General features: G+C 41.3%; 2 protein-coding genes across 4 annotated transcripts in view; one reads left to right on the top strand and one right to left on the bottom strand.

The window, feature by feature from the left end:
* LOC18437389 (jagunal-like protein) overlaps window positions 1-1,174 on the top strand; it is a 32,235-nt gene extending 31,061 nt beyond the window's left edge. For all 3 annotated transcript variants that reach the window (XR_016047805.1, XM_011626252.3, XM_088856024.1), the window contains 2 exons: window positions 720-789; window positions 868-1,174. Coding sequence is in view for 2 of the 3 variants with exons in the window: in XM_011626252.3 (XP_011624554.1) it covers window positions 720-789; window positions 868-944 (147 nt within the window). In the remaining variant the exon portion in view is untranslated. The remainder of the gene's footprint in view (window positions 1-719; window positions 790-867) is intronic.
* Window positions 1,175-2,565: 1,391 nt separating this feature from the next.
* SCO1 (Translation elongation factor EFG/EF2 protein) lies at window positions 2,566-25,984 on the bottom strand. The gene is made up of 4 exons (XM_011626253.3): window positions 25,633-25,984; window positions 4,340-5,754; window positions 3,145-3,657; window positions 2,566-2,902 (listed from the first exon to the last, which is right to left on the bottom strand). The coding sequence occupies exons 1-4, from the start codon at window positions 25,862-25,864 to the stop codon at window positions 2,735-2,737; spliced, it is 2,328 nt and encodes a 775-aa protein (XP_011624555.1). The 5' UTR covers window positions 25,865-25,984; the 3' UTR covers window positions 2,566-2,734.

Consider the following 25,984-nt stretch of genomic DNA (forward strand, 5'->3'; position numbering starts at 1 on the left):
CATCATCATCATCATCTTAGCCTTATCTCAACTATTTAGGATCGGCTATACGAATTCTATTCTGTCATTTTATTCTATTAAGAGTTATAACCGCCATCAGACTATAGATCACCATTTTTCTTCTCATTGCTTCCATCCATGTCTTTTTGGGCTTTTCACTAACCCTTCGAGAACATTCAACTTGAACCGAATCACCCCTCCTAACTGGTGGTGTTCTAGGTCTATATTGTACATAGCCATCTAAGTCTAATTTCTCCCATCCTATCCGCCATTAAAACCACTCCCAAGTATTCTAAGATGTATTCGTTCCGGATTCTGTTTTTTCTTGTCTTTTTATTCTTCCATCTCAATATCGTCATCTTAGCTACACTCATTCTATGAATATATTTATTGAATTACGATATTCTGAATTCCTTTTTTTCTTGATTTATAAGTGGGAATATGTCCACTAAATTGCTATATTTATAAAATATTCCAGATTAATTAGGGAATATTTAAAAAACATTTGTTGAGTATGTGACTAAGTCAGATATCGATGAAATTGGGAAAAGGAAAAAAAACATGTGACGAGTAATCTTGAATGTTAATAAATAAATGAAATACGATTTTACTTCTTTTTTTGGTTGTCCTTCCCTAGTTGGTTAAGAACAGTAACTTAATCTTATGCGACCTACTCTCTCTCTCTCTATTGTCATGTGATTGTGGTGGTCGTGGATTAGTTAACTAGTGGAGGAAGCACATTGGAGTTCTCATTGTTCAACAAATTTGAAGTTGCGTGTGTAGTACTCGGTGAGTTTCTGAACCCTTCAGTGAGGTATTCTACACTGGCTTTATACTATCTTCTAATTATGTAATTTTCGCATTCAGGTGTGCCGCTGTTGATTTTTGTAATCGCTACATCAATATCGCTGCTGCAAAATATGTCACCCAAGAGGCTTTCTTAATGCATAATGCCTCAATCGCTTTTCTTGTATAGTTATATCACAGCAAAGAAGGCAATAATCCATATGTGGGAAAGACTTACAAGGAGTATGCAAAAGTTGAAAAATGTTTCAAGTCAATTGTTATTGTTCAAATTTAACTTTTTTGTGTTCATTTAATGAATAATATCAAAACGGGACTGGTTTATGGCAGAGCTTGAAGTTTTTAATGATAGGAGTCTTCTTTGTTTTAACTCTTTCAAGTAGAGAGATGAATTGAATCTTTGATGCTTGAGAAATTCTCAAATCTCCTATTTATTGTGGGATTACGTCTACATAAACTATTTATCGTACTTGCCTTTTAAATTTCAAAATAGTCGATTGTAAGAGTGTCATTGAATAAACAATTTCAAAAAATAAATTTTTTGATTTCATGACTCCCTTCAAATAATTCAATTTGACATCTAACGAGTGAGAATGATTATGACATATATGTACGACAGATAAAAAATGCAGTTTGTATAGATTTGATTCTCAAAATAATCAAAATTAAAATGTACCTCTAATAGTGTCAAGAAATGTGGTTTCAATACTGGTAATCTTTGTGATCGCTTTAATATATATTTTCATTTTTAATTAAGCTTTAAATATAGTGTAGATTGAGCTGATCTATAAAAACTTAAAAATGACGGTTGAAAACTACATTACAAGATACATTATCTCCAAAACTTACAAGATGCATTATTAACTTGAAATCTATTTTTTTCTCATGTCCATGCATCTTATGTCTAAGATGATCAATTTGAAGATATTTGAGCATCAAAACAATCGTTTTTGGTGAAATTTTTAAAGTGCACTCTAATTTGGTTGTCTAGAGCTTCACAATTTTTAAAGTGCACTCTAATTTGGTTGTCTAGAGCTTCACACTTATATAAACTTTTTGCAAAGATAAATGGTCTCTTCATAGCCAATCTCATTCATTGTAACACCTTTGTTTCTAAGCCAGTTTTCTGACTCACTTGTGAAATAAAATTTGGGTCGGACAAATCACTGCAGCATTTAGAAGGGAAAGGTTTCTATACTTTCCCTACAGCATAGAAGATCCAAGTTTCTCCTACCATCCAATTTTATTCAAGTGAATCACTCACCATTTGATCCTAAATCCAACACCTCAAAGTATTTTATTTTTAAATTTTTTTTAATGCAAAGTGTATGGATATGAAATTTGATACACATCATCTTCTCATTGGGGTGCACCTATTAAAAATATTAAAATTAATTTTTTAATAGAATATAATGATAAAAATACCTCTTAAAACTTTCAATTGTATTTTGATCATTTTATTTTATTGAGAATATTTTTTTTATATAGTTTTTACAAGTCCGAGTTTAATAAAAAATTAGATGCCCAAAATTTGATGTCAAAATATTTTATATAAAAAATAAATAAAAATAAAATGGTGTAGAGACATGACATTGTCATTGGGGCAATGTTAACCCTCCATTCAGAATGGGGGGTTGGATGAATGGAGGGTTGGATACGAAGTAAGTAAGTTTTATGTTCTAGGCAAAGCATAAAAAGCTTGCCCTTAATAGAATAGGGACCCTTGAGAGTGTCTAAGGTGCCCCTTTGCTGCCTGCTGCATGCTAAACTTCAGCCCAAATTATATCATAAACCGAATATACAATTTGGGATACATAAAAAATGATAATCAGAAACAGCTGCTTGGCTGCAACGCAAAATTTTGGATATATAAAATATACAATTTTAAAAGGGAGCAGGTTTAAATGGAGAGAGAGAGAGTGAGATTGATTTAAGCAGCAACAGGCTGGTCTTTGTTAGAGAGCTGGGTTTGAATGTGTTGGGGCACCACATCAAACTTCGCGACCTGCATGGTGTAAGAAGCACGTCCTTTTGTCATGCCCCTCAGTGTGCTCACGTATTGAAACATCTCAGCCAAGGGTACCAACGCATCCACCACCTGCACCGAACCCAGTCATATGGGCATAATGATAATAAAAAACATGAACCTCACTCGCACACATGTACACATGGAGTGCATGCACTCACACCAATCACATATCTTAGCCAAAATGAGAAAAAGGTTGCTACATATGCTTTGGCAAGATCAGATCAATGATCGGTACCAAATCGGTAAATTAGGTAACTCTTACACAAAAAAACCATAAGAGGGATATAAGAGAAAGAGGAGGTTATAAGTACCTTGAGACCCCCGGGCTTGTCTCCAAAGCTGTTGATCTGTCCTCTTCTAGAGTTGAGATCACCAATGACATCCCCCAAGTGCTCTTCGGGGGTGACCACCTCCACCTTCATTATGGGTTCAAGCAGTCTTGGTCCAGCCTTCCTCATACCATCTCGGAAGGCACCACGAGCTGCCAGCTGGAAGGCAAGCACACTTGAATCCACATCATGGTATGACCCGTCAACCAAGACAGCACGCACATCAACTACAGGGTAGCCAGCGAGGATGCCATTGCTCATGCACTCCTCCAGCCCCTTCATCACCCCAGGGATGTACTCCTTTGGCACCGCACCTCCCTTTATCGCACTCTTGAACTCGTACCCGCTCCCTGGTTCCATGGGCTCAAACCTTATGGTCACATCGGCAAACTGGCCCTGTCCGCCCGACTGCTTCTTATGAACATATTTCACTTCAGATTCTTTTGATATGCTCTCACGATAGTTGACTTGTGGTGCACCTACATTGGCCTCGACCTGTATCCATTTAGATCACATAGATTATATAGACCGCAGTTAAGGCTGGCAACGGGCTGTGCCTGGCCCGGCCCTAGCTCTATTAAGGACAGACCGGGCCGAAGAAAAATAATGGAAAAAACTAGAGACAAAAAAAAAAAGAGGGCCGAGCTAGGCGAGAACTAGGTCGGCACTAGCCCCAGCCTGGCCCTCGAGCCATGAACAGCCATACGTTTTTTGGGCCGGGCCACCGGGCCCATTGCCAGCCCTAACCGCAGTAAGTTTCAAATAAACTGGTATATAGAATCATATTAATGAGAATCTTTGGAAACTTTAGTTTTGTGAGTATCCTGTTTGGTCATTCCACCACTTGAAAATGTATAAAAACAAAGATAAGTTCTTAACCTAGATGTACATTGATTGACATGATCAAAAGATCATCACATAAATGTGTAGTAATTCACATAGGGACTTATTCAGACACTGAAATTTTAGGAAAATTTGGCAATTTTACTTATCTTTTTTACTGGGAAACCCAAATATTTGGCACATGCTGTGTGGGAGGTGTGACCAAACTAAGAGCAAGACGGGAGGCAAGAACAAGGGGAAGACATGCCACACGCGCACAAGTTCACCACACAAAAGCCAGTGGAAAATTAATAATTGGAGATAAACAAAGAGTGTTGGCATGCTGGGAACAAACCTTGAATTCCCTTTTCAATCGATCAACAATGATTTCCAGATGGAGCTCTCCCATTCCTTCAATCACAGTCTGATTAATCTCTTCATCTCTTGAGAAATGGAAGGATGGGTCCTCTTGAGCAAGCTTGATGAGGCCGCTTGCCATCTTATCAATGTCAGCTTTGGTTTTTGGTTCAATTGCAACTTTAATAACAGGATCTGGAAAGTCCATCCGCTCCAATACTACGGGTTTGTCTGGATCGCATAGTGTCTCACCAGTAATGGTGTCTTTCAATCCAGCGAGCGCAACAATGTCACCTGTCAATGCTGCTTTAACATCCTCCCTACTGTTAGCATGCATCTCTAATAGCCGGCCGATTCTTTCCTTCTTGTTTTTGTTAGAATTGAGAACATATGATCCAGCAGTCAGCACGCCAGCATACACTCTCACAAATGTGAGTGAACCCACAAATGGATCACTCATGATCTTGAAAGCTAAACCAGCAAAAGGTTCATCATCACTGGCAGTTCTTTCAATAACTAGCTCTGGGTCTTCAGGATCGGTCCCTTTCATGGGAGGCAAGTCAAGTGGAGAAGGCAAATAGTCCACGATAGCATCAAGCAATGGCTGCACCCCCTTGTTTTTAAAAGCCGAACCACATAAAACCGGAACAAAATTGCTATCTATCGTCCCCTTCCTTATCAACTTCTTGAGAGTTTGCTCGTCCGGTTCAATACCTTCTAGGTAATTCTCCATAGCTTTGTCATCTAGCTCAACCACTGCATCAATCATTTGGGTTCTGTAGTCCTGAGCTAAATCTTTGAGATCATCTGGGATATCCTCATAGGCAAATTTGGCACCCAGTTCTTCTCCAGACCACACCACAGCTTTCATCTTCAATAGATCAATAATTCCTTGAAAACTATCTTCTGCACCCAATGGAAGTTGGAGGACCAGAGGTTTTGCACCCAAGTTGGTGACAATCATATCCCTTGTTCTAAAGAAATTGGCCCCAAGACGATCCATTTTGTTGACGAAGCATATCCTAGGTACCCCGTACTTGTCAGCTTGTCTCCATACAGTTTCAGACTGAGGCTCCACACCCGCAACACTGTCAAACAAGCAGACAGCACCATCAAGGACTCTGAGAGCTCGCTCCACCTCGAGCGTGAAGTCCACATGGCCAGGGGTGTCGATGATGTTGATCCTGTGGTTGTTCCAAAATGTAGTTGTTGCAGCAGAAGTAATGGTTATGCCCCTTTCTTGTTCTTGTTCCATCCAGTCCATTGTAGCAGTACCCTCATGCACCTCACCGATCTTGTAATTTCTTCCAGTGTAATAAAGGATACGTTCTGTCGTAGTTGTCTTCCCTGCATCAATGTGAGCCATAATTCCAATATTCCTATAATCCTTGAGAGGCACAGCACGTTTTGCTTCTGCACATATCAAAGAAAAGAGCAATCACTATCACTGTAATCCTTAGTGGGGTGGAATGATATTTTAAAAATATGCAATTTTTTAAAATAATTTTTTTATAAATAATTTAGTAATAAGCAATTTGTCATTGGCGTATCTATGGACTGATATTGAACAGCACAAGAAAATTGATAATGAATTCTGTCCAAGGTGCCTATAACTTTATTCCTGTCCTCGAAGAACAAAAGTTTCCCTCTGCAGTTGACTCATATACTTAGAACATGAGGTGAGACCAATGTTTGAAAATGTAGCTCAACTGTAGAATGCAGACCATCACTGGTCCAAGTTAACTCGCATTAGTCTGCAGCGAGTCCCCCAGAATCCAAAAAGCACAATAAACAAATCGAGGAAAATATTAAAAATCATTAAAAACCAGAAAAATTAGAAACACAAAAAAAATAAAATACAATATTACATGCATTAAAAAAAATAGTCCAAGAAATATGAATTTAAATTTGAAAGAGCAAAATTTACCCAAAATTACAATATCAATGCCAGGCAAGAACCCATACTTCCAATCCTTGTCAAAGCATCCTTAGACAACCCCAATAGGAACCCCCAAACCAGGTTCCTGTTTTGAGTTTGGATCAAGTCCTTCTGAGCTCTTGAAAGTCTTGGATGTGTTAATTTTGTTGTTGCATGTTTCAAAAAACCATATTCCCTTTTGGACTATATTATTTATTTAGTCTTTTGTGGTCATGAGGCCCTTATTCCTTAACATGATCATGAGACCATATCTGATGGACTAATTTTCTTTTTCGGTCCTTGAGGTTCACCTCAACTTTTTCCTTTTTGATCCTTATCTTCTTTTGACATGAGGGTTTTTTCCCCCTTTGATTTCACTCACCCTCACTACAGAAAATCTCTTCCATTCTCTCTCATCAGAACTGTTGCCAGGAGATGAACTAGAAACTGCCTTATGACTATATGTGCATTCGTTTTCTTGAAATTTTGGAAGTTTCAGCTGAGTGGTCAAGTAAATCTTCACACTTGCAGTCTACTATCTTTAATAAAATTCTATTGTGAGAAGAAATATTTTATGATATGATGGGAATTTAGTCTCTCCGGTAAACTTGCATCAATTAGAAAATACAAATTAGAATATATTCTGCTATGGTTTTGGATGAGTAACTGCAAGTGCAACTTAGTAACTCAAGTAGTGAAATATTGATCCTGGCTGTATCTTGGAAGTGCACTCGCCCAAACCGATTGCATCTCAGAATTTTATCGAGTCAAGGGCATTTAACATTACGAAGAGAGCAAGACCATCTAGTACCTCCAAGTGCCTTCTATTCTGAATATTTAATTTTTGAACATTGGGTAAAGTCCTCACCCTTTTGGATGTGTACCATGCCGCCGAAGTCTAGAGAAATTTAGCATCGGCATTCCTTTTGAACAAGATTAGTTTTAAACCTGTCTTTGAGTCCGACAAGTTCTACTTGTCAAAGAATTGACTCTTTGTAGGTATGGGATACGCCTTTGAAGGCATGTTCAAACTCATTACAAATAATGAAACAACTACCTCTTCTGTGTATACGTTTGATTAGTCTTTTGTGTATATGCCTGATTAGGTAACGTTAAGTATACTTTAGACCTTATTCCTAAATGTGAGAGTTTGGAAAATAGTCTTTGTAATGTGTGTGCACGATCAAATATCACAAAGAAAATTGGAAAGAAGTTCCAAGTTACTTGAGTTGATACACTGTGATGTTTGTGATTTCATTTAATTATAGACCCATGGTGGAAAGTACTTTGTCACCTTTATTGATGATTTCTCAAGATACACTTATGCTTATTTGATTAGAAATACAGATTATGTATTTGAGAAATTCAAAATTTACAAAAAACTGAAACCGTAAACCAATTAAATTTGAAAATCAAGGTTACCAAAAGTGATAAAGGTGGTGAATATTGCTCCACTAACTTTTATATTGTAAGGAAAATGAAATTATTCACCAAGTTACTGCCCCATATACCCCACAATGTAATATTTTAGCTAAAGAAAGAATCGCACACGTATGGATACGGTGAATGCCATGCTCATCAGTTCAAATTTCTCTACTAATTTATGGGGAGAGGCTTTAATGTCAGCATGTTATGTTTTGAATCGGATACTGTAGTCAAAATTTAATGCTACACCATATGAATTTGGAAAGAAAATGAAATCTTATTTAGGATTCCTCAAGGTTTGGGTTGTGCAGCCTTGGTAAGGCTCCTTGACCTTAAGAGGCCCAAACTTGGATCTAGATCGATTAAGTGTGTATTTGTGGCTATGCTGAATATGGCAAAGCTATAGATTTCTCGACCTAGAATCTAATGTGATTATAGAGTCCAAGGACGCAGAATTTTTTAACACGCATTTATTGATGAGCAAGTTATTGAATATGAAGAACCATACAGTAAATGTAATGTTGATGAACATGAGAACCCTGAAGACTTAGAACTAAAGATAGGTAAAAGAATGAGTGTCACTGATTTTTGGTACTAATTTTCAGACGTATCTCTTGGAAGAGGATCCTAAAACTATCCAAGAAGCCATGTCCTCACACTAGGGACCACATGATCATTCCGTGTTTTGTGAAGTGTGTCACAGACTCACAAAACACCCCAAACAACCCCCCAAGTTCAAGTGACTAGGGCGAGTCTGAGTCGACTAGCACAAGTCGGCGGACATTGGGTAAGACATTAGAAACCAAAACTGACAGGAAAGAGTGAAACTCAAATTTATAAAGTGGAGCCCAACAATCTTTGAAGCTATGAAAAATTTCCCCAATGAATTCCCACATGTTGGCTAAGTCACAACTCAAGTTAACTCAGTGAGTTTTTCCAACTCGAATACAAGTTTATGTTCAATGATTCAAACACTTCACTCATGAGCAACTTGACATCTATAGTAATCATAACACTACCTGAATGGCCAGGCAATAAGACAACAAGCAATAACACCATGCTAAGTAGAACATGATGTGCCTCATCGTAATCACAACATTACCTAAATAGACAATAAGACAACAAGCAATAACACAACGCTAAGTAGAACATGATAAGCCTCATCTCTTTTGAAAAAAGAAAGAAAAAAAAATGAAATGCCTGACATGGCATTGCAAGACTCACAACACCCAATCAGCTTGTGTAGGTTTGATAGAATCATTGCATAAGGTTCACTGCTAGGAGTTCTTGTAGCAGCAAAAGGAATGACATATATGGATTGAAATGTTATTTTACCTAGGAGTCAACACAAATAATAGAAGAAGGTTCATTGGCATCAGTGTTCGACTACTCGGTCCCGAGTACTTGGGCCGAGTACTCAGGTTCGCCACCTTGACGAGCCCAAGTTTCCTCGAGTTGGGTGTCCCACTCAGGGTTATTAAAAAATTCAAACCTTTTTTTTTGCTGCTACAGTACTTGGGCCGAATACTCGTCCCGAGTAGTGGTTTGAACACTGATTGCCACACTTCACACCAAGGAGGCATGGAAATGCAATATTTACTTAAGTTAATCTTGTATGGGCTTTCGGGCCAAATATGGATGGATCACTAAACAAGATTTGTACTATAATCTTCCTCTGCTTGTGAGGAACATTACTGCAACTCCTTTGTATTGGTCACTTTTGGAACCCAACTGTGTAGAATGTGCCACTAAATAGTGCCACATCAGGTAAAATAAAATAAAATAATATATATGGTTTATGTTAGGGTGCTCACACTATAGAGTAATTTATCATTGTACTCAACAAGTTTTCGAAAATTATATACCCTTGCTTTGTATACAGAGCTTTTTTTTAGTAAGGGTAATTTTAGTCATTAGGAGGGGTGTGCGTCATCTACATAGAGCGTGACATTACTCACATGGAGCATTAAATGCCTCTAGTGTGCTCTATATGGGTGATCTCACACCCCATGTGGATGACGTCACATCCCTCCAATGACCAAAAATACCTTATTACAAAAATACTCCATGTACAAAACAATGGTATAGAAGTGTCCAAAATTTGTTGAGTACAATGATAAATTACTCCATAGTGTGAGCACCCTAACATAACCATATATATATACATAAATGGTCAGCAGCATCATGTAGATAAGCTAAATGCACCAACGGCCCAAATTGAATTTGGACCGATCTGACGATCACGGATGTCTAGTAGTGTCCAGTAATGTTTGAATTTTAATTTTTTTTCTACTAATCCAAATCACTTGAAATTCTAGGCGTGTGTTCTTCAAAAATAGGTGAATCTATGAAAAAATATTAAAAAATATTTTACATGAAAAAAATTGATCAAAATACCCTGCAAAGTTTCAGGGGTATTTTGGTCAATTATTTTCATGTAAAATGTTTTTTCAATATTTTTCGTAGATTCACCTATTTTTTAATAACACACGCCTAAAATTTCAAGTGATTTGGATTTGTAGAAAAAAATTTAAAATTAAAACACTACTGGACATCCGTGATCGTCAGATCGGTCCAGATTCAATCTTGAGCCGTTGGTGCATTTAGCTTATCTACATGAAGCTGCTGACCATATCTTTTTCCTATATATATATATATATATATATATATCATAGATGTAATTTTGGTGTCGAAAATTCTTAGGATGGTTTGAGAATCCATTTCCATCTCTAATTATAAAATTTTAAACTCTAAAAATGCTTCATATCAAGTAGATCTATAAACATATGAAAATCTTGAAAATGGACAGTCCAAATAATGTGTTGCAAGGTGCATTATTTTTGAGACCCGAAAAATTTTTTTGTCATATTCATATATCTCAATGTCGAGAAGATCAATTAGAGGTTTTTTAACATCAAAACAGCCTTTTCCGATGAATTTTTGGGGTGCACCTTAATTCTACGTTTTAAGGTTGCAACTTTATATAAGGGGGGAAGAAAAAGGAAATAGTGGGAAAAAAGGAGAAAAGAATATGCCTCATCTCTTCCGAAAATAGGAGAAAAAAAAAATGAAATGCCTAACATGGCATTGCAAGACTCACAACACCCAATCATTTCATAAGGTTCTCTACTAGGAGTCCTTGTAGCAGCAAAAGGAATGACATATGGATTGCTATGCTATTTTAACTGGGAGTCAATACAAATAATAGAAGAAGGTTCATTGGCACTAGTGTTTGACTACTCGATTCCAAGTACTCGACCGTCGAGTACTCAAGCTCGCCACCTTGACGAGCACAAGTTTCCAGGAGTTAGGTGTCCCACTCAAGGATATTAAAAAATTACAACCAAATCATAAAAAATCCAAAAATTTAAGGAATTTATTTGTAATATGATTTTTACGTTTTCTATCATTTTGACAAAGATTGGAAAGTTTTTTGGCCTTAAATACCTATTTTTACATTTTCCAATCTTTTTTGGATTATTTTTCAAAAATACCCCACAGTCACAAGTTGATTTTTTAAAATCTACTTTTTTTTACTACTTTTTTAATCTCATTTTGATGTGTTTTGCTTAATCTTACTTTAAACATACAATTCTTATTTTTTAGATTTTTTATATTCTATATAATTTTTTTAACGTTTGTTTTTGCTGCTAAAGTACTTGGCCAGTTGGCCCTACTTGGGCTGAGTACTTGGATCAGGTATGGGCTGAGTCAGTGATTTAAAAAGCGGACCGCCCAATGCCTAGGCAGTCCAGAAGGCTTGGGCGCATCGCCCAAGCCTAGGCGCCCGGGAACCCACCTAGGCGGCCACCCAAGGGCGGAAATGCCCCACGTTGAGGCCATTTTTTGATCATTTTTTTAATACTAAAGGGATAAAATTGTGGGTTTTAGGTTTATTTGAAACCTAAAACCCATTAGAGCCTATTTTAGAGAGGACAATTTTTTTTCTTTCTACTGAGCCGCCCAGGTTTTGGGCAGTGGGGGTGTTGGGCAGCCTGAACCCCCCCCCCCCCCCCCCCCCCCACAGCCCCCGTCCCCGCTGCCTAGGCACTGCCTAGCACTTTTTGAAACATTGGGCCAAGTATTCTCTCCGAGTAGTGGTTTTGAACACTGATTAGCACACTTCACACCAAGTAGGTATGGAAATGCAATATTTTCCTAAGTTCTTGTATGGGCTTTTGGGCCAAATACGGATGGATCACTAAACAAGATTTGGACTATAATCTTCCTCTGCTTGTGAGGAACAATATTGCAACTCCTTTGTGTTGGTCACTTTTGGAACCCAACTGTGTAGAAGCTGCCACTAAATAGTGCCATATGGGGTAAAAAATAAATAAATAAATATGTGTATATATATATATATATAGGGTGTGGTTTGTATATTACATTCTTAAACAATCAAAGGCACACCTCCAAATTTTATCACAGATGTAATTTTGGTGTCTAAAATTCTTAGGATGGCTTGAGAATCCATTTTCATCTCTAACTACAAAATTTTAAACTCCAAAAACGCTTCAAATCAAGTAGACCTATAAACATATGAAAATCTTGAAAATGGATGGTCCAGATAATGTGTTGCAAGATGCACTAGTTTTAGGAATCGAAAATAATTTCTGTTTTCATATTCATACATCTCGATGTCGAGATGATCAATTAGAGGTTTTTCTAACATCAAAACAGGCTTTTCCGATGGATTTTTGTGGTGCACCTTAATTCTACATTTTAAGGTTGCCACTTTATATAGGGGGCCATCCTCTCTATACCCCTTATTCCAAACATTTCCCTAAACTCACTATCTCTGCCCCTCTTCTCTTATCCACCTTTTCCCCCCACTTTTCATCTTATCTCTCCCCTTAGATAGTTTTGGTCGGACCTGATTTTTTTTCAAGCGTACGGTGGGAAAAATCCCCTCAAACAACGGCGGAGGGTCCACGCGCCTTGCACGATTTGTGAGTGTGCGCATGCGTGCTCTCCTATGTGCGGATAGGAACCAACAAAGAGAGATATTTTACGACAGAGGTGCATTTAGGCGCTTACCTCATCATTTTGGGGTTCGGGACACTCCCGGGGAATTTGCCCTCTTAGAACAGTTACGAAGCCCCTCCAGATGTCTGCCAGTGTGTTTGGACACGAACTCTCCTCAGACTTTTTAACATGCCGCTTCGTTCTCTCGCGCTGGAAACTGCAATGTGGATTCGATTGTACTCCTCTATAGTGACTCGCTTGAACGAGGGCTATCGGACAAAAAGAAGGGATAAGAGAGAAAGGTGGTGTGGATCCCCCTATCTGCACAAACGCTATGCGCTCGGGCGATCTGGGCAACCAAAGGATTAGAACTCTCTTGACTATCAAATCAGGAAGACTCCTCCTGAGTGACATAGGGAGAGAGCGTATGCGTCTCTCACAACTCAACTCGACTGTACGAAGAGGAAGTTAGAGGGATGGTCTGAGTTGGAACCCTTAGGCTGACTCTGAAAGGTTTTTATTCCAGCGTATGTCGAATAGCGGGACGCTATGTGATGCTCTGCAAACAAAGATTACTGTGAGGGCCAAGTAATGAGTGAAGAGAGGAAGAAAGAAAGAAGAGGGAGAGAGAGAATGAAGCCGCACGACTAGGGTGGGCTAGGGGTAGTTTCTCGCTTTGAAATGTTTTCCCTCTCTTTGGCGTTGGATCCAAGGGTTAGGAGCAAAAGACAAGTAGAAACGAGCTAAATTCCTCTATTTCATTAATGAATGATCCGACCTTTTTACAATTGACCTAAGCTTGTTTATATAGAGGACCCACCAAACAGGGGTAGAAGCTCAAAACTAAGCTTAAAAACATTTAAAATAAATTACAATAAAATCTCGAATTTGGGAAAAAGACCAAAATGCCCCTTAAACCTTTTGAGCTAATGACAAAACCATCCCTCTGAGGGGCCTTTCGCCATTGTCAGATCTTGGAAGCTTTTTTGAATGCTTGTGACGGTGATTGAGACAATCGATCATTCATAGTCTTGATGCTTGTTTGATTTTGAAGAGTTTGATGTCTTTTAATCGTCTTCAGGCGGACTTTTTCCAGAGAGGGTACAAATCCGACTAGATTGTGAACTTTTGGTCGTCAATGCAACGCGATCCATGGTGTTTCGAGTCTTTATTTTGATTGCAAATTAAAGAGAAGACTTCCACAGTCATTTTGCATCAATTTTTATCCGTTTTGGTTCTTGCTTGAAGTACTTTTTGATTTCGGGAGATTGCCGAAAAAAGGGATTTCGGCGAGCGGGTGATCTTGTTTTCTTCATCCTTGGAATTTGCAATTTATATGACCTTAGATTGAGTGTAACAGTTGTACCAGCTTGTAGCCCTTCGTGAGGCGGTCTCATCGGTCATGTCTTTATGATGATCCGATATACAGATCTCAAGTTTATTACACTACGAAGTTCGAGATGTCTTTTCTTCAAAAGCTCTGATTTCCATGGTTTCGGGCTCATCTTCTCTCTAAAAAAAACTTTGATTCGGGGTATGTCACGACGCATGCCATTTGTCAAAATGACCGGGTCGTCGAGACCTAACTTGTGTACGAATTTGAGCTTGCTCTCACTCCAAACAAGCGACGTGGGTGTTTGCAGGTCATCCCGAGATGTGAAGATCACCGCCTCCATGATTGGGGACTGGTTTGGTTAGGCCACACCACAATAGTATACAACCTACCCATTTGAGGTAATTTGGGCCCAAAATCTTTTTGGGAGGTCCGATTGAGCCCAAATTTGATCCCTAGGGGTTTTTTGACGTTCTAAATGCAACGACGGTGGTTTGGTACTGTTTTGAAGCCCCTATCACAGGGTTGTAGTTATAAGGTCTCTTTGTGGCGTGATAGTACTTTTTTCAAGGTTGCCAAGTGTTAGGCTTATTGTGCAGTGTTCTCTTAGTCTGACGATGTCTTGAATACCGACAGGACCAGATCGTCACTAGCTCTCTCTCTATTTGCACTAGGGATGTAAGTACGTAAAAAATGACATACAACTTGCCTCGATGGATGTTTCGCTTAGAGAGAAGCGAGAAGTGCAACATTCGAAATGTGATTTTGTCATCGAAGTTCATTTTTCGAATCCTTACTAAGACGTGTTTATTTCCTCTCAACAAAATATTTTCTTCTCTATCACCGGCGTCAGCACAATCCTTGAGGGGGGGACCATGCTAAGCTTTGTTTTGGCACTGGGGCCGGAATTTTTTGGCACTGATGCCGGAATTTTTTGGCACTAGGGCCGGAATTTTTTGGCACTGGGGCCGGAATTTTGTTTTGACACTGGGGTCGGATTTTTTGTTTTGGCACTCGGACCGAAAATTTTGTTTTGGCACTGGGGCCGGAATTTTGTTTTGGCATTGGGACCATAATTTTTGTTTTGGCACTGGGGCAGGAATTTTTTTGTTTTGGCACTGGGGCCAAAATTTTGTTTTGGAACTGGGGCCAAAATTTTTGTGGGTGCCCTTGGTGAGCGCTTGATCCCACTCTGTTGTTTTTTTGGGGAAAGATCGATCTGAATTTTACTCTGCGCTTTTGCGATTTTCTTGCTTGCAGTTGGTTGAGGTCCTCTTCTTCATGGGCAGCAGTTGCATCAACCTGTTTATTTTAATCCTTGAGGGGGGGACCATGCTAAGCTTTGTTTAGGGTTTAGGGTCGGATTTTTTGTTTTGGCACTCGGACCGAAAATTTTGTTTTGGCACTGGGGCCGGAATTTTGTTTTGGCATTGGGACCATAATTTTTGTTTTGGCACTGGGGCAGGAATTTTTTTGTTTTGGCACTGGGGCCAAAATTTTGTTTTGGAACTGGGGCCAAAATTTTTGTGGGTGCCCTTGGTGAGCGCTTGATCCCACTCTGTTGTTTTTTTGGGGAAAGATCGATCTGAATTTTACTCTGCGCTTTTGCGATTTTCTTGCTTGCAGTTGGTTGAGGTCCTCTTCTTCATGGGCAGCAGTTGCATCAACCTGTTTATTTTAATCCAACCGCCTTTTTGGGTTTTCACTTGAACTGGATAGGAGTGGTGCCACCAGCATGGTTTTCGCCAACTCCTTTTATTGAGGCATTTTTACTCGTGATTTCGAGGTCACGTCTGCCTTTTATTTTTTCATTCTTACTCATGACACCCTTGCGGGTTTTCGCCATGCCCGTTTTTTTTTGTTTTTCAAGACACTTTTACTCATGGCTTCATAGCCATGCCCACCTGTCATTTTTACTCATGGTGCCCTTGTGGGTTTTCACCGTGTCCGATTTTCTTTTTTCTGTTTCTTTTCTTTCTCAGGGATTCTTTCTTTGGAGGGGCCCTGCTTGGATAGGGCTCACCGGAGCAATGAACACTGTGGATGAGGTGTCGGGGGACAGAAGTGTGACACAATCGTGCCATTGTATGAGCGCAAGGAGCGCTTTTTTGTTTATGAGCCGCTGATTATCGAAATGGGACTTTGAGAGGTGGAATGCATCCGTGCGGAGGTGAAATATTGCCAAGGAAGGCGGGTCGTTTTGATGACATGTCCATGTGTCGAGGAAATGTCACCTGGAAGGCAGAAGATTTTCTCGTGATTTCATCAAAAGTGACGCCTGGGAGGTGCAGCGGCAGAGGATTTGACCGGTGATCCTTCGAAAATGACGCCAGGGAGGTGAGGCGGCGGAAGACTTGACTGGCAGTCGATCGAGGCACTGTCATAGTGACACATGTCCGTTTGGTCGAACGAAGCGCTGCTTGGGAAGCGAAGTGCTTTTATGACGGGCTTGTGGTTTACAAAAAGGGCTAGGCAGAGAGAGCGTGAGGGCAATTCCTTATGTTCGAGAAGCTTCTTTATTTCCTGTTTCTTTTCTTTGTATAGGGGAAGAAAAAGATCTCTCTTTTCTTGAAGCCTTCGTCTGGAAGGCCATGCCTTTTGCTGAGGCTGGCTTTCGAGCCTCAGGTCTTGAAGTGCGTCTGAGTGTTGCACTCCTAAGTGAAGATGCTTGATCTTGCGAAAGTGTTGATGGACCTTCGCTGGATGGTGGGCTTGTGCCTTCAGATCTCTACTGTTTGCTTGAGATCCCAAGAGCAAGGTCCAAGGCTATGCATAAGATCTTGGGGGTCCTCGGCCTTGATCCTAATGGTTCCCTTAACTACCTCATGGTTCTTTGCCTTCACTCGAGGGTGAAAAGGAGCAAGAGGTTATTTTCATTACTTTTATGGTCCTTTTTTTTGGGAAAAGAATGACCCCTCGTCTTGGTCGACACTACTGCTGCAGGAGGCGACGACGATTTTAGAGGTTGGATCTCTAGATAGGAGATTCATTTCAGAACGGATCAATTTTTCTTTTGAAGCTGCAAATTAATGTAACCACAGGTTTGTAATCGCTTCTTTGGTCATGAAATAAAATCTTCCTTTTTAGTTTGAATCCTCCTTCTCTGTGGCTTGTGCTTCTTGCCCTTTCTTGGTTTGCTTCGCTCTCCTTTCCTTCTGTGCTCGGTTCTTATCCCTCTTTGATGGCAGGGATAAGAAATGGACTAGGAGACTTGTTTTGCCCTGAGGGGTCTATGTCGACTGTCTGGCTTGAATGGTTCGAATGCCCTTTTCGAGCTTTCATTTGGGCTCTTAGGGTGCGCACCATTTTCTGGTTTTCACAAAGACCCCCGTTTTTTTTTTTTTTTTTGGCTTTTGACCTCTAAGGGTCCCGTGTGTGCAGATAGCGCAAGAAAGATAGCTCGCCTAGCTACTCGATGTAGTGGTGCGTGAGTGTGTGCTAAACCCTTGGGGAAGATCCAAAGTTTGTGTGGGTCGAGAGGGAGTATTGCGTACCTGAGATGAGTGGCGTTGTAGTCGGAAGTGGGCGCACTGTTTGGGCGAACAGAGATGTGTGCGCGCTTGTTCTTGCGTGTACTCGAATTTGCACATGTACATTTTATTGCACAATTTTATTTTTTTTGCTTATTCTCTTTTTCAGTTCTTTGCAATGAAAATCCTAGACATGAACAGACTGCCCCATGAGGGGGAATTGGGAAACAATTCTTATACCGGTATTTCTCTTGCTAGAGGGACTTCTCTTAGGGCCCTCGCACCCTCTCAAGAGATAAAGTGGCCTCCAAGCATCACCTACGTCGGAGAAGATGCTCAGCTCAGTAGGTATGAAGATGCTGGCGGGGAGCCTCTCATTCGAAGGGATGGTGTGCCACTTTATCATGCTCTTCATAGGAATTTCGGTTCCAGTGAGAATTTGCCCACGCTGGGGAAGAGGATGCTGGCCAAGGCGAACTTTCACTGGGCCCCTAGAGCTCTTCATTTTGAGGGAGAACACCAATATATGTCAAGGTACAGCACTTGGACATTTGATGTCCTCAATCTTCATGCTAGTATTTTGAGAGGGTGCGGGCTAGCTGCAGCGTACCAGTGCTCGGCTGGTTATTATGACCGCTGCTTCAACACCATCAAAGCTCTGTTAGAGACATGGCGTTATAGGACCAATAGCTAGCTTTTGGACGAAGGTGAGGCAGGAATCATCCCCTTGGACTTTTATTTCATGGGTGGTTTGCCTATGCTGGGCAGATGTACGAAGAATTTGTACGTAGCAACGGGGCTATTTTTTGGAATCAATTCATTAACAGCAAGCCAGCCCCTTCGGGTCTCCGTGAGTTGTTTGAGATTTACCAGCTCTTGCACTCGGAGACCAAACTCAAGTCCAGAGGGGTACATTTCGAAGCATGGAGAGACAATTTCCATGATGACCACCAAGATGGCGAAGACACTAGTTCGAGTGCCTGGTGGACAGACGAGGTGCTGAGAGCAGAGGCAATAAAGGCCTCAAAAAGAACAATTACCCCTCTCAAGCGAGGGGAGAAGGACCGTGTGTACCTGGCCGCTTACTTGGTCCTTTTCTTGTGCAACTTTGCTCTGCTAAGGGCGAGGGAATACATCATCCGGCCGGGCTGCTTCTACGTGGCTTGCATGATGGCCCAAGGGGAGGCTTTTGCATTGACACAATCTGTTATGTGCAGCATCTACCACGGGCTGGGCTCTATTGCGCACGGCAAGGGTCCCTCGAAGGCGATCAAGAGCGAGGTCCTACCAGGTAAGGGCTTTCCCAGGCGCTTCACAACGAGCTTCCTAGTCCACTATGTTCTTGGGTGGCTTTCAGCATACTTCCCTGGGACATACGAGACTAATAGAAGTCTCGCAGATGCCGCCTGTCCCTACATGCTGAAAATTGCCTGGATGAAGGCTGTGTTTAGGGAGCCGGAGGAGGCATGTGGGCTTCTGATTAATGCCCCTTTCTTTACCAGTGGAAGCCTCTTTCTAGTAGGTGGCCCTACTGACAATGTGTACATTGATTTTTTCAGTGGGGTCCTCAACGGAGCGACCACGGAGACAAAGGAGGCCATGTACCTCGTAAGCGTGAGAGATTGCATCCTTCCATACAGAGGTGTGGGAGATAGAAAGCTAGAGGGCTACTTCCCTCATCGCTTCGCGCGTCAGCATGGCCTGGATCAAGGGTGCTGCTTTACGTCCTCCTTCGAGAAGAAGTACGGGAAAAAGGGGGGCGCTGCACTGTCATGAGGCCCCTAGCCCAAGTCGTGAGGCATGGACCGAGCTCGACATGAGGACAGCGTGGGAGACTTGCCTTCTCCTCACAGGGCTGAACAAGTTTTGATCCCTCGTTATGATCGCGTGGGTTCCGCGACAGAGAGTTATCGATGGTGGTGGGATGCTACCAACCGCATGTACTGGCGCTCCGACCACCCATGGCAGGCAGTCAACAGCACAAAGTGTGACAACAAGGTTGGGAAACGCTTCACTCCCCATTCCTTCTCCCAGATTTTTGAACTGAGCTAGTATCCTGCCAACTGGAGAGAGCTTGTCAAGCCACATTCTTTGGAGAAGGACGATGTTGGCCTGGAGTATTTGTCTCTGGAGGGCAAGACAAAGTCCTTGTTTGATGATCTCGGTTCCATCTTTAGATAGACCAAGGGAGATACGATCTCGGGCTGCGAAGGAAGATCAGTCCGGAGCCTGGATGCCCCGACAGTAAGTGGCCCGGGCTCTGGCCTAACCGCTAGGCCCGAACGTGGCCAGAGAACTCCTGCAGGTAGAGGGCTGAGAAGTGTATCCCTAAGAGAGGGGGAAAAGAGGTAAGAGAGGGAAAAGAGAAAAGGGTCAAAGGATCCCAAGTCAGCCCCCGTGGTTTCGAAGAAGGGCACCCACTCAAATAAGAGGGGTTTGTCCATTGCAGATGCGTCACCGCCAGCTCCTCCTATTAAGCATGCGAAAGTGGAGGTTTGTACAATCTCGACTCCGCCTCCCGCGATGTCGACTCCGGTTGATGTCAAGACTGTGGATGAGGTCCCGAGTGCTGGGGTGGCAACTTCAGCAGTGTCTACTCCAGTTGTTTCAGAAGTGGAGTTAAGAGCAAAATCTGACTCAGAAGTTCCTTCTTCGGCGCCGGCGGCACCATTGGGTTCGGAGGTGCCTGCTTCAAGGACGCAGGCTGAAGAGTCTTCGTCTGAGCCTCACGCCGTCTTCCATGAATCTCTGGCTCTCATGGTTAGGGATTCAGCTCTCAATGTTCCTCCACTTGCTGCAATTGGTTCTTCAACCCTGCCTCTGTCAGCACCGAGTTTTAAGGCACTTGCTGTGAGGTGCATGCTTCGATCGGGTCTCCAAGGGATTAGGGAGTGTGCTCTTTCTGACCTCCAGGAGAGATAGAAGTTGTTGAGGCTTGCGCGGCTAGCTTAAAGGTCGTGTATTCTGATGAGGGGACCTTCGACTAGCTAAAGGGGTTGTTGCGAAGTCTTGCGGATTGGGGAGCCGAGGCTATTCTATGCAAGAATGAGGTTAGGCGTCTCATGAGACGCGCCTGACTGCTTTGAAGGAGAGCTTGGCTAAGTAGCAGGCTCACATGAAGGGCCATGAGAAGAGGAAGGACTTGCTCATTTCTCATCAAGCTCGCCTCGTAGAGGAAGAGACGGGTTCTCTAGCCAGATCCTGGCTATAGAGGATGAGATTGCGATGTTGCAAGTCTGCGCGGCTGATTTGAAGACCCGACGGAGCCAGCATCAGGAGGTGATACTCCAAAAGTCTCGACAACTGAAGTAGCTGAGTTCCGAGACGAGGGTGGTCCTTGATTTGTCCAAGGCAGTCACTAACGACATTTCCCGTCTCGAGGAGCGAAAACAGGTTGCGCAGGAGCGGGCACAGGAGCTGAAGGAAAAGATGCGCGATGCTCTTGACCATTTTTAGTGGCTTCTTTCGATTTTATGGACTTTTTGAGGCCCGTCCAAATTTTTGTAATTCTTTTTAACATATGTATGGGATGACTCTCTTTTCTCTCTTTGCTCCCAATGCTTCCTCTGTTTACACTTTTACACCTATCTTTTATCTCCTCAAGAGGAGGAATAAGGGATGAGTCTAGAAGCTTGCCATGAGTGCATCTAAATTACTCCATGCCTGACTTGAACGCCCGATAGGGGTTTTTGTCCAACTCCTCTATAGTGACTCATTCGAACAAGGGCTGGCTGACAAAAAGAATGGATAAGAGAGAAAGGTGGCGAGGACCCCCCTATCCATGCAAGCGCTATGCGCTCAGGCGATCAGGGCAACCGTAGGACTCAAACTCTCTCGAATCTTGTCTCAGACAGACTCCTCCCAAGTGACTGAGGGAGAGAGCGTATACGTCTCTCACAACTCAACTCGACTGTACTGAGAGAAAGTTAGAGCGATGGTCTGAGGGTTGGAACCCTTGGGCTGACTCTGAAAGGTTTTTAATCAAGCGTATGTCGAATAGCAGGACGCTATGTGATGCCACAGGCTTGCTGCGTTTATGCTAGAGATGGAAGGGGGAAAGGGACGGGACCATGCATCTTTCCGCAGTCACAAATTACTGCGCAAGGCAAGCAACGAGTGAAGAGAGAGAAGAAAGAAAGAAGAGGGAGAGAGAGAACGAAACCGCACGACTAAGGTGGGCTAGGGGTAGTTTCTCTCTCTTTGGCATCGTATCCAACAAAAAACGAGTAGAAACGAGCTTAATGTCTCTATTTCATTAATGAATGATCCGGCCCTTTTACAATTGACCTAAGCTTGTTTATATAGAGGACCCATCGAACAGGGGTGGATGCTCAAAACTAAGCTTAAAAACAATTAAAATAAATTACAATAAAATCCCGAATTTAGGAATAAAGACCAAAATGCCCCTTAAACCTTTTATGCTAATGACGAAACCGTCCCTCTCTAAGGGGCCTTTCGCCAATGTCAGATCTTGGAAGCTTTTTCGGATGCTTGTGACGGTGATTTAGACAATCGATCATCGTAGTCTTGATGCTTGTTGATTCTGAAGAGTTTGAGTCTTTTAATCGTCTTGAGGCGGACTTTTTCCCAAGGAGTAGAAATCCAGCTAGATCGTGAACTTTTGGCCATCAATACAACGCAATCCATGGTGTTTCGAGTCTTTATTTTGATTGCAAATTAAAGAGAAGACATCCACAGTCGTTTTGCACCAATTTTTATCCGTTTTGGTTCTTGCTTGAAGTACTTTCTGATTTCGGGAGATCGCCAGAAAAAGGGATTCCGACGACCAAGTGATCTTGTTTTCTTCATCCTTGGAATTTGTGATTTATCTGACCTTAGATTGAGTGTAACAGTTATACCAACTTGTAGCCCTTCTTGATACGGTCTCATCGGACTTGTCTTTACGATGATCCGATGTACAGATCTCAAGTTTATTGCTTTACGAAGTTCGAGATGTCTTTTCTTCAAAACCTCTGATTTTCATGGTTTCTAGCTCATCTTCTCTCTAAAAAAAACTTTGATTCTAGGTCATGTCACGACGCATGCCATATGCCAAAATGACCGGGTCGTCAAGACTTAACTTGTGTCTGAATTTGAGCTTGCTCCCACTCCAAACGAGCGACATGTGGGTGTTTGCAGGTCATCTCGAGATGTGAAGATCACGGCCTCCATGATTGGGGACTAGTTCGGTGAGGCCATACCACAATAGTATACAACCTACCCATTCGAGGTAATTTGGGCCCAAAATGTTCCTGGGAGGTCCGATTGAGCCCAAATTTGGTCCCTAGGGGTTTTTTAACGTTCTAGATGCAACGATGGTGGTCTGGTACTGTTTTGAAGCCCCAATCATAGGGCTGTAGTTATAAGGTCTCTTTGTGGTGTGATAGTACTTTTTCTAAAGTTGCCAAGTGTTAGGCTTATTGTGCAGTGTTCTCTTAGTCTGACGATGTCTTGGGTACCAGCAAGACCAGATCGTCACTGGCTCTCTCTTTATTTGCACTTGGGATGTAAGTACGTCAAAAATGACGTACAACAATTTTCTTCTACCTCTTTTTCTTTGTCTTCACCCCTCGTCTCTCATCAACCATCAGATCATTTCTTCTTCTCTCCCCCATCAGATCATTTCTTCTGTGTCTTCTTCTCCACTTCATACCCCCTCAGACAATCATATGCTCTTTCCCTTATCCCTCTGCTCCTTGCAACCCCCTTCACTCACCTCCTCTCTCCTCTAGTTTGCCTACTAAGAAAAATAAAAAGCATATCTTCTTTGCTTCTTGTAGCTTCTCTATCGCCTCATTAACTTATGGTCTCTGCTCCTCTTCTCTTCTTCAATTCTTCTTTCTTTCATAGCCTCCATGCCCCCAGACTTTGAACAAGTCTCTCAGATACCAACTTCACCTGCTTCCCCATCGTCGATTACTACAAGATCTTCGGCCTTCTACATCGCTGAAGACAGCAGACTGCTAGCGAGCAAGGACTTAAACAATTAGCCTCTCGGGTTACTGATTTCAAGCATCTGCAACTCTCCCCACAAGCATCTTGCCCATCTTAGCTGCTGCTCACCAACTAAAACATAGACAAAACAGCAAACTCCACCATATAATTTTGAGGACTTCCTCAGCATCATCCTCATTTTACATTTGTTTCTCTCTTCCACTAGCATTGTACTCTTTACCTTGAACACTCACTTCTTTCTCCTTTTTTGGATGTAGTCTCTCTCCCCCTGAGCATATTTGCTCTTTCTGTTTCTTTACATAGTATTTTGAGCACCCAATATGTGGGATGCCATAGATAGCTTTTTCTTCATGTAAATTCCTTTTTATTAATACAAAGTTAACATTCTCAAAAAAAACAAAAAAAAGGGTGCAACCTTATATAAACTTTTTACTTATCATCATCGTCGTCGTCAAAGCCTTTTCTCAACTAATTGGCATCGGCTATACAAGTCCTAGTCCACTATTCTGCTCTATTAAAGGTCATACCATCAATGAGGCCATAAGAGCCCATATCTTTTTTCCCTACTTCCAATCATGTCTTTTTGGGCCTACCCCTTGCCCTATTTGAGCCTCTCCTTCAACTAACTTATATATATATATATATATGGTTCCCCTGTTCTATAATAGTACAAGAAAAAAAAACCTAAAGGCACGGCCCAAAATGTCCCTTAAAGTTCTAGTTATGACTCATACCTTGCTTCCAAACTATAGCTTTCCTTTCTTAGCCTTAAATGTCAACAGTAATATGGAGATACCAGGGTGAGGAAAGTTATTTATCAATAAACTTGAAGTCATAAATTACATTGGTTTCGTTGGTCGAACTAAAAATTTATAATTGAGAAAAATCAAATCATGGTTTTCACATGGTTGAGAGCATCTCAACTGATAAAACCTGTTGCTGCAAATGTAGTGCATTTATAATTAAATCCAACTCGTTTTCTCCTTAGGATATTAACAACTAGTAGTGTTAGTGTACTAGTCCAATTTGAAAGTCCAAAGTTAATCATGCCTCTTCAACAGCAATATGAGACTTTACAGGAGGCCCTTGAATTGTATCCAACATTTAGTTACCTGATACACAAAATATGCATGCACGCGCACATACACACACATTTGAAAAGGAAAAGGGCTGTTTTGTTTGAGGGGTCATACATGGATGCTACAATGGGGCGGCAGATATTAGCAGAATACATGCTTGTTGGGTCAACTGAAACGTATCCATCAGTATAAGGAAGAAAACTCGTGGCTTGCATTGTAGGGTACGAGTATATTGGGTCCAAATTTACAATACAATAAGGCCACATTCTTTAAGGGAGTAACACAAGAGTATACCAAACTGAGAAGGCCCCCAAGAAAATCAAGTCAAAAAATAAAAACAAACAAACACCTAACAAAAGTTGTCGCTATAACCATCATCCTAAGCAACATAGGACAAGTCAGTGATGCTTGAATAAAGCCATAGTTAATTTTCATAAACCAAAAAGATACATGAAATGAAAATTTTACAAATAGAGTGTCCAAAAGTACAATGTGGTAAACTGATTGTCCATCTTATGAAGAACAGCTACACTCATAATTACCTAAAATTCAAGACTGACGTTCATAGCAACAGCACAAAACTTTCATAAAATTCAGAAAATATGGCCAGTACCAACACAACATGTGCAAACTATTGCCAAATTCAGGGGAAAACAGTGAACCCCCTTCAAATTTTTTAAATTATAAAATTCATGTTAACTCTATAATTGGTAAAATCTCTTACAACGACGGAACAAAACTTAGTCTGGAAACATTTACATAATTAGAGGAAAACTAAACAGTAGAATCTATCTAATTTGGAATTAACTGCTGTCACTCAACAAATTTGCGTTTACTTATTTGTAAAGTACCCAAAGACAGCACAAGAATTCACCCAACACAAGTAATATCATAACAAAAGATGGAAGGAAACACATCTAGCATTTACCAATTCTGTCACTAAACCGATTCCAGAGAGTAGCTCGTAAATTATAAACATCTTTCTTCAGCGGCTGTTATTCATTTTTTTCCTTAGTGCATGTATTTATTCATTTACCACCGGAGGCAATTTTCCAGAAATATTTATTTATTCATTTACCATCATTCTGGAGGCAATTTTCCAGAAATGGAGCTCAATAAGAATAAGAAGGAAGGAAGATTATTGACCTTCAGAAGCCATGGCGATAACTGATAGTCTGCAATTTCCTTTGAAATAAGAGATACCCCGACTTCTAGTACAGCTTCCAGTACGGATCAAATTTGATGACGCTCTCATCAATTGGGGTCGAAGGCCTGCAAAATTCTTGAAAAGGAGGGTCCTGGGAAGGGACCTAGGGTACCCATGCATGTTGCAGAAACCCACAGAAGAGGGGGCCTGAATTCTTAGGGTTTCTGCCATTTTTGCTGAGGCAGAGCTCTCTCTCTCTCTGCGCTCTACGCAGTAGTAGTAGCAAAAGAATGAGAGAAACCCTGGCCAGTGAGTGAACAAAAAATAATGACAAACAGATTATCCCACCCT

Source organism: Amborella trichopoda, chromosome 13, assembly GCF_054954075.1.
Source record: "Amborella trichopoda isolate Santa Cruz 75 chromosome 13, AtrichopodaSantaCruz75HAP2 v2.0, whole genome shotgun sequence".
NCBI classification, from domain to species: Eukaryota; Viridiplantae; Streptophyta; class Magnoliopsida; order Amborellales; family Amborellaceae; genus Amborella; species Amborella trichopoda.

What these genes read in the sequence shown, in the direction of transcription:
- SCO1 (XM_011626253.3), bottom strand. Translation starts at nt 25,864, where the DNA reads ATGGCAGAAACCCTAAGAATTCAGGCCCCCTCTTCTGTGGGTTTCTGC. An exon ending in TATCGCCATGGCTTCTGAAG is followed by an intron (nt 5,755 to 25,632) that starts GTCAATAATCTT and finishes TGATATGTGCAG; the next exon opens with AAGCAAAACGTGCTGTGCCT. An exon ending in ACAAGCCCGGGGGTCTCAAG is followed by an intron (nt 2,903 to 3,144) that starts GTACTTATAACC and finishes GGTTCGGTGCAG; the next exon opens with GTGGTGGATGCGTTGGTACC.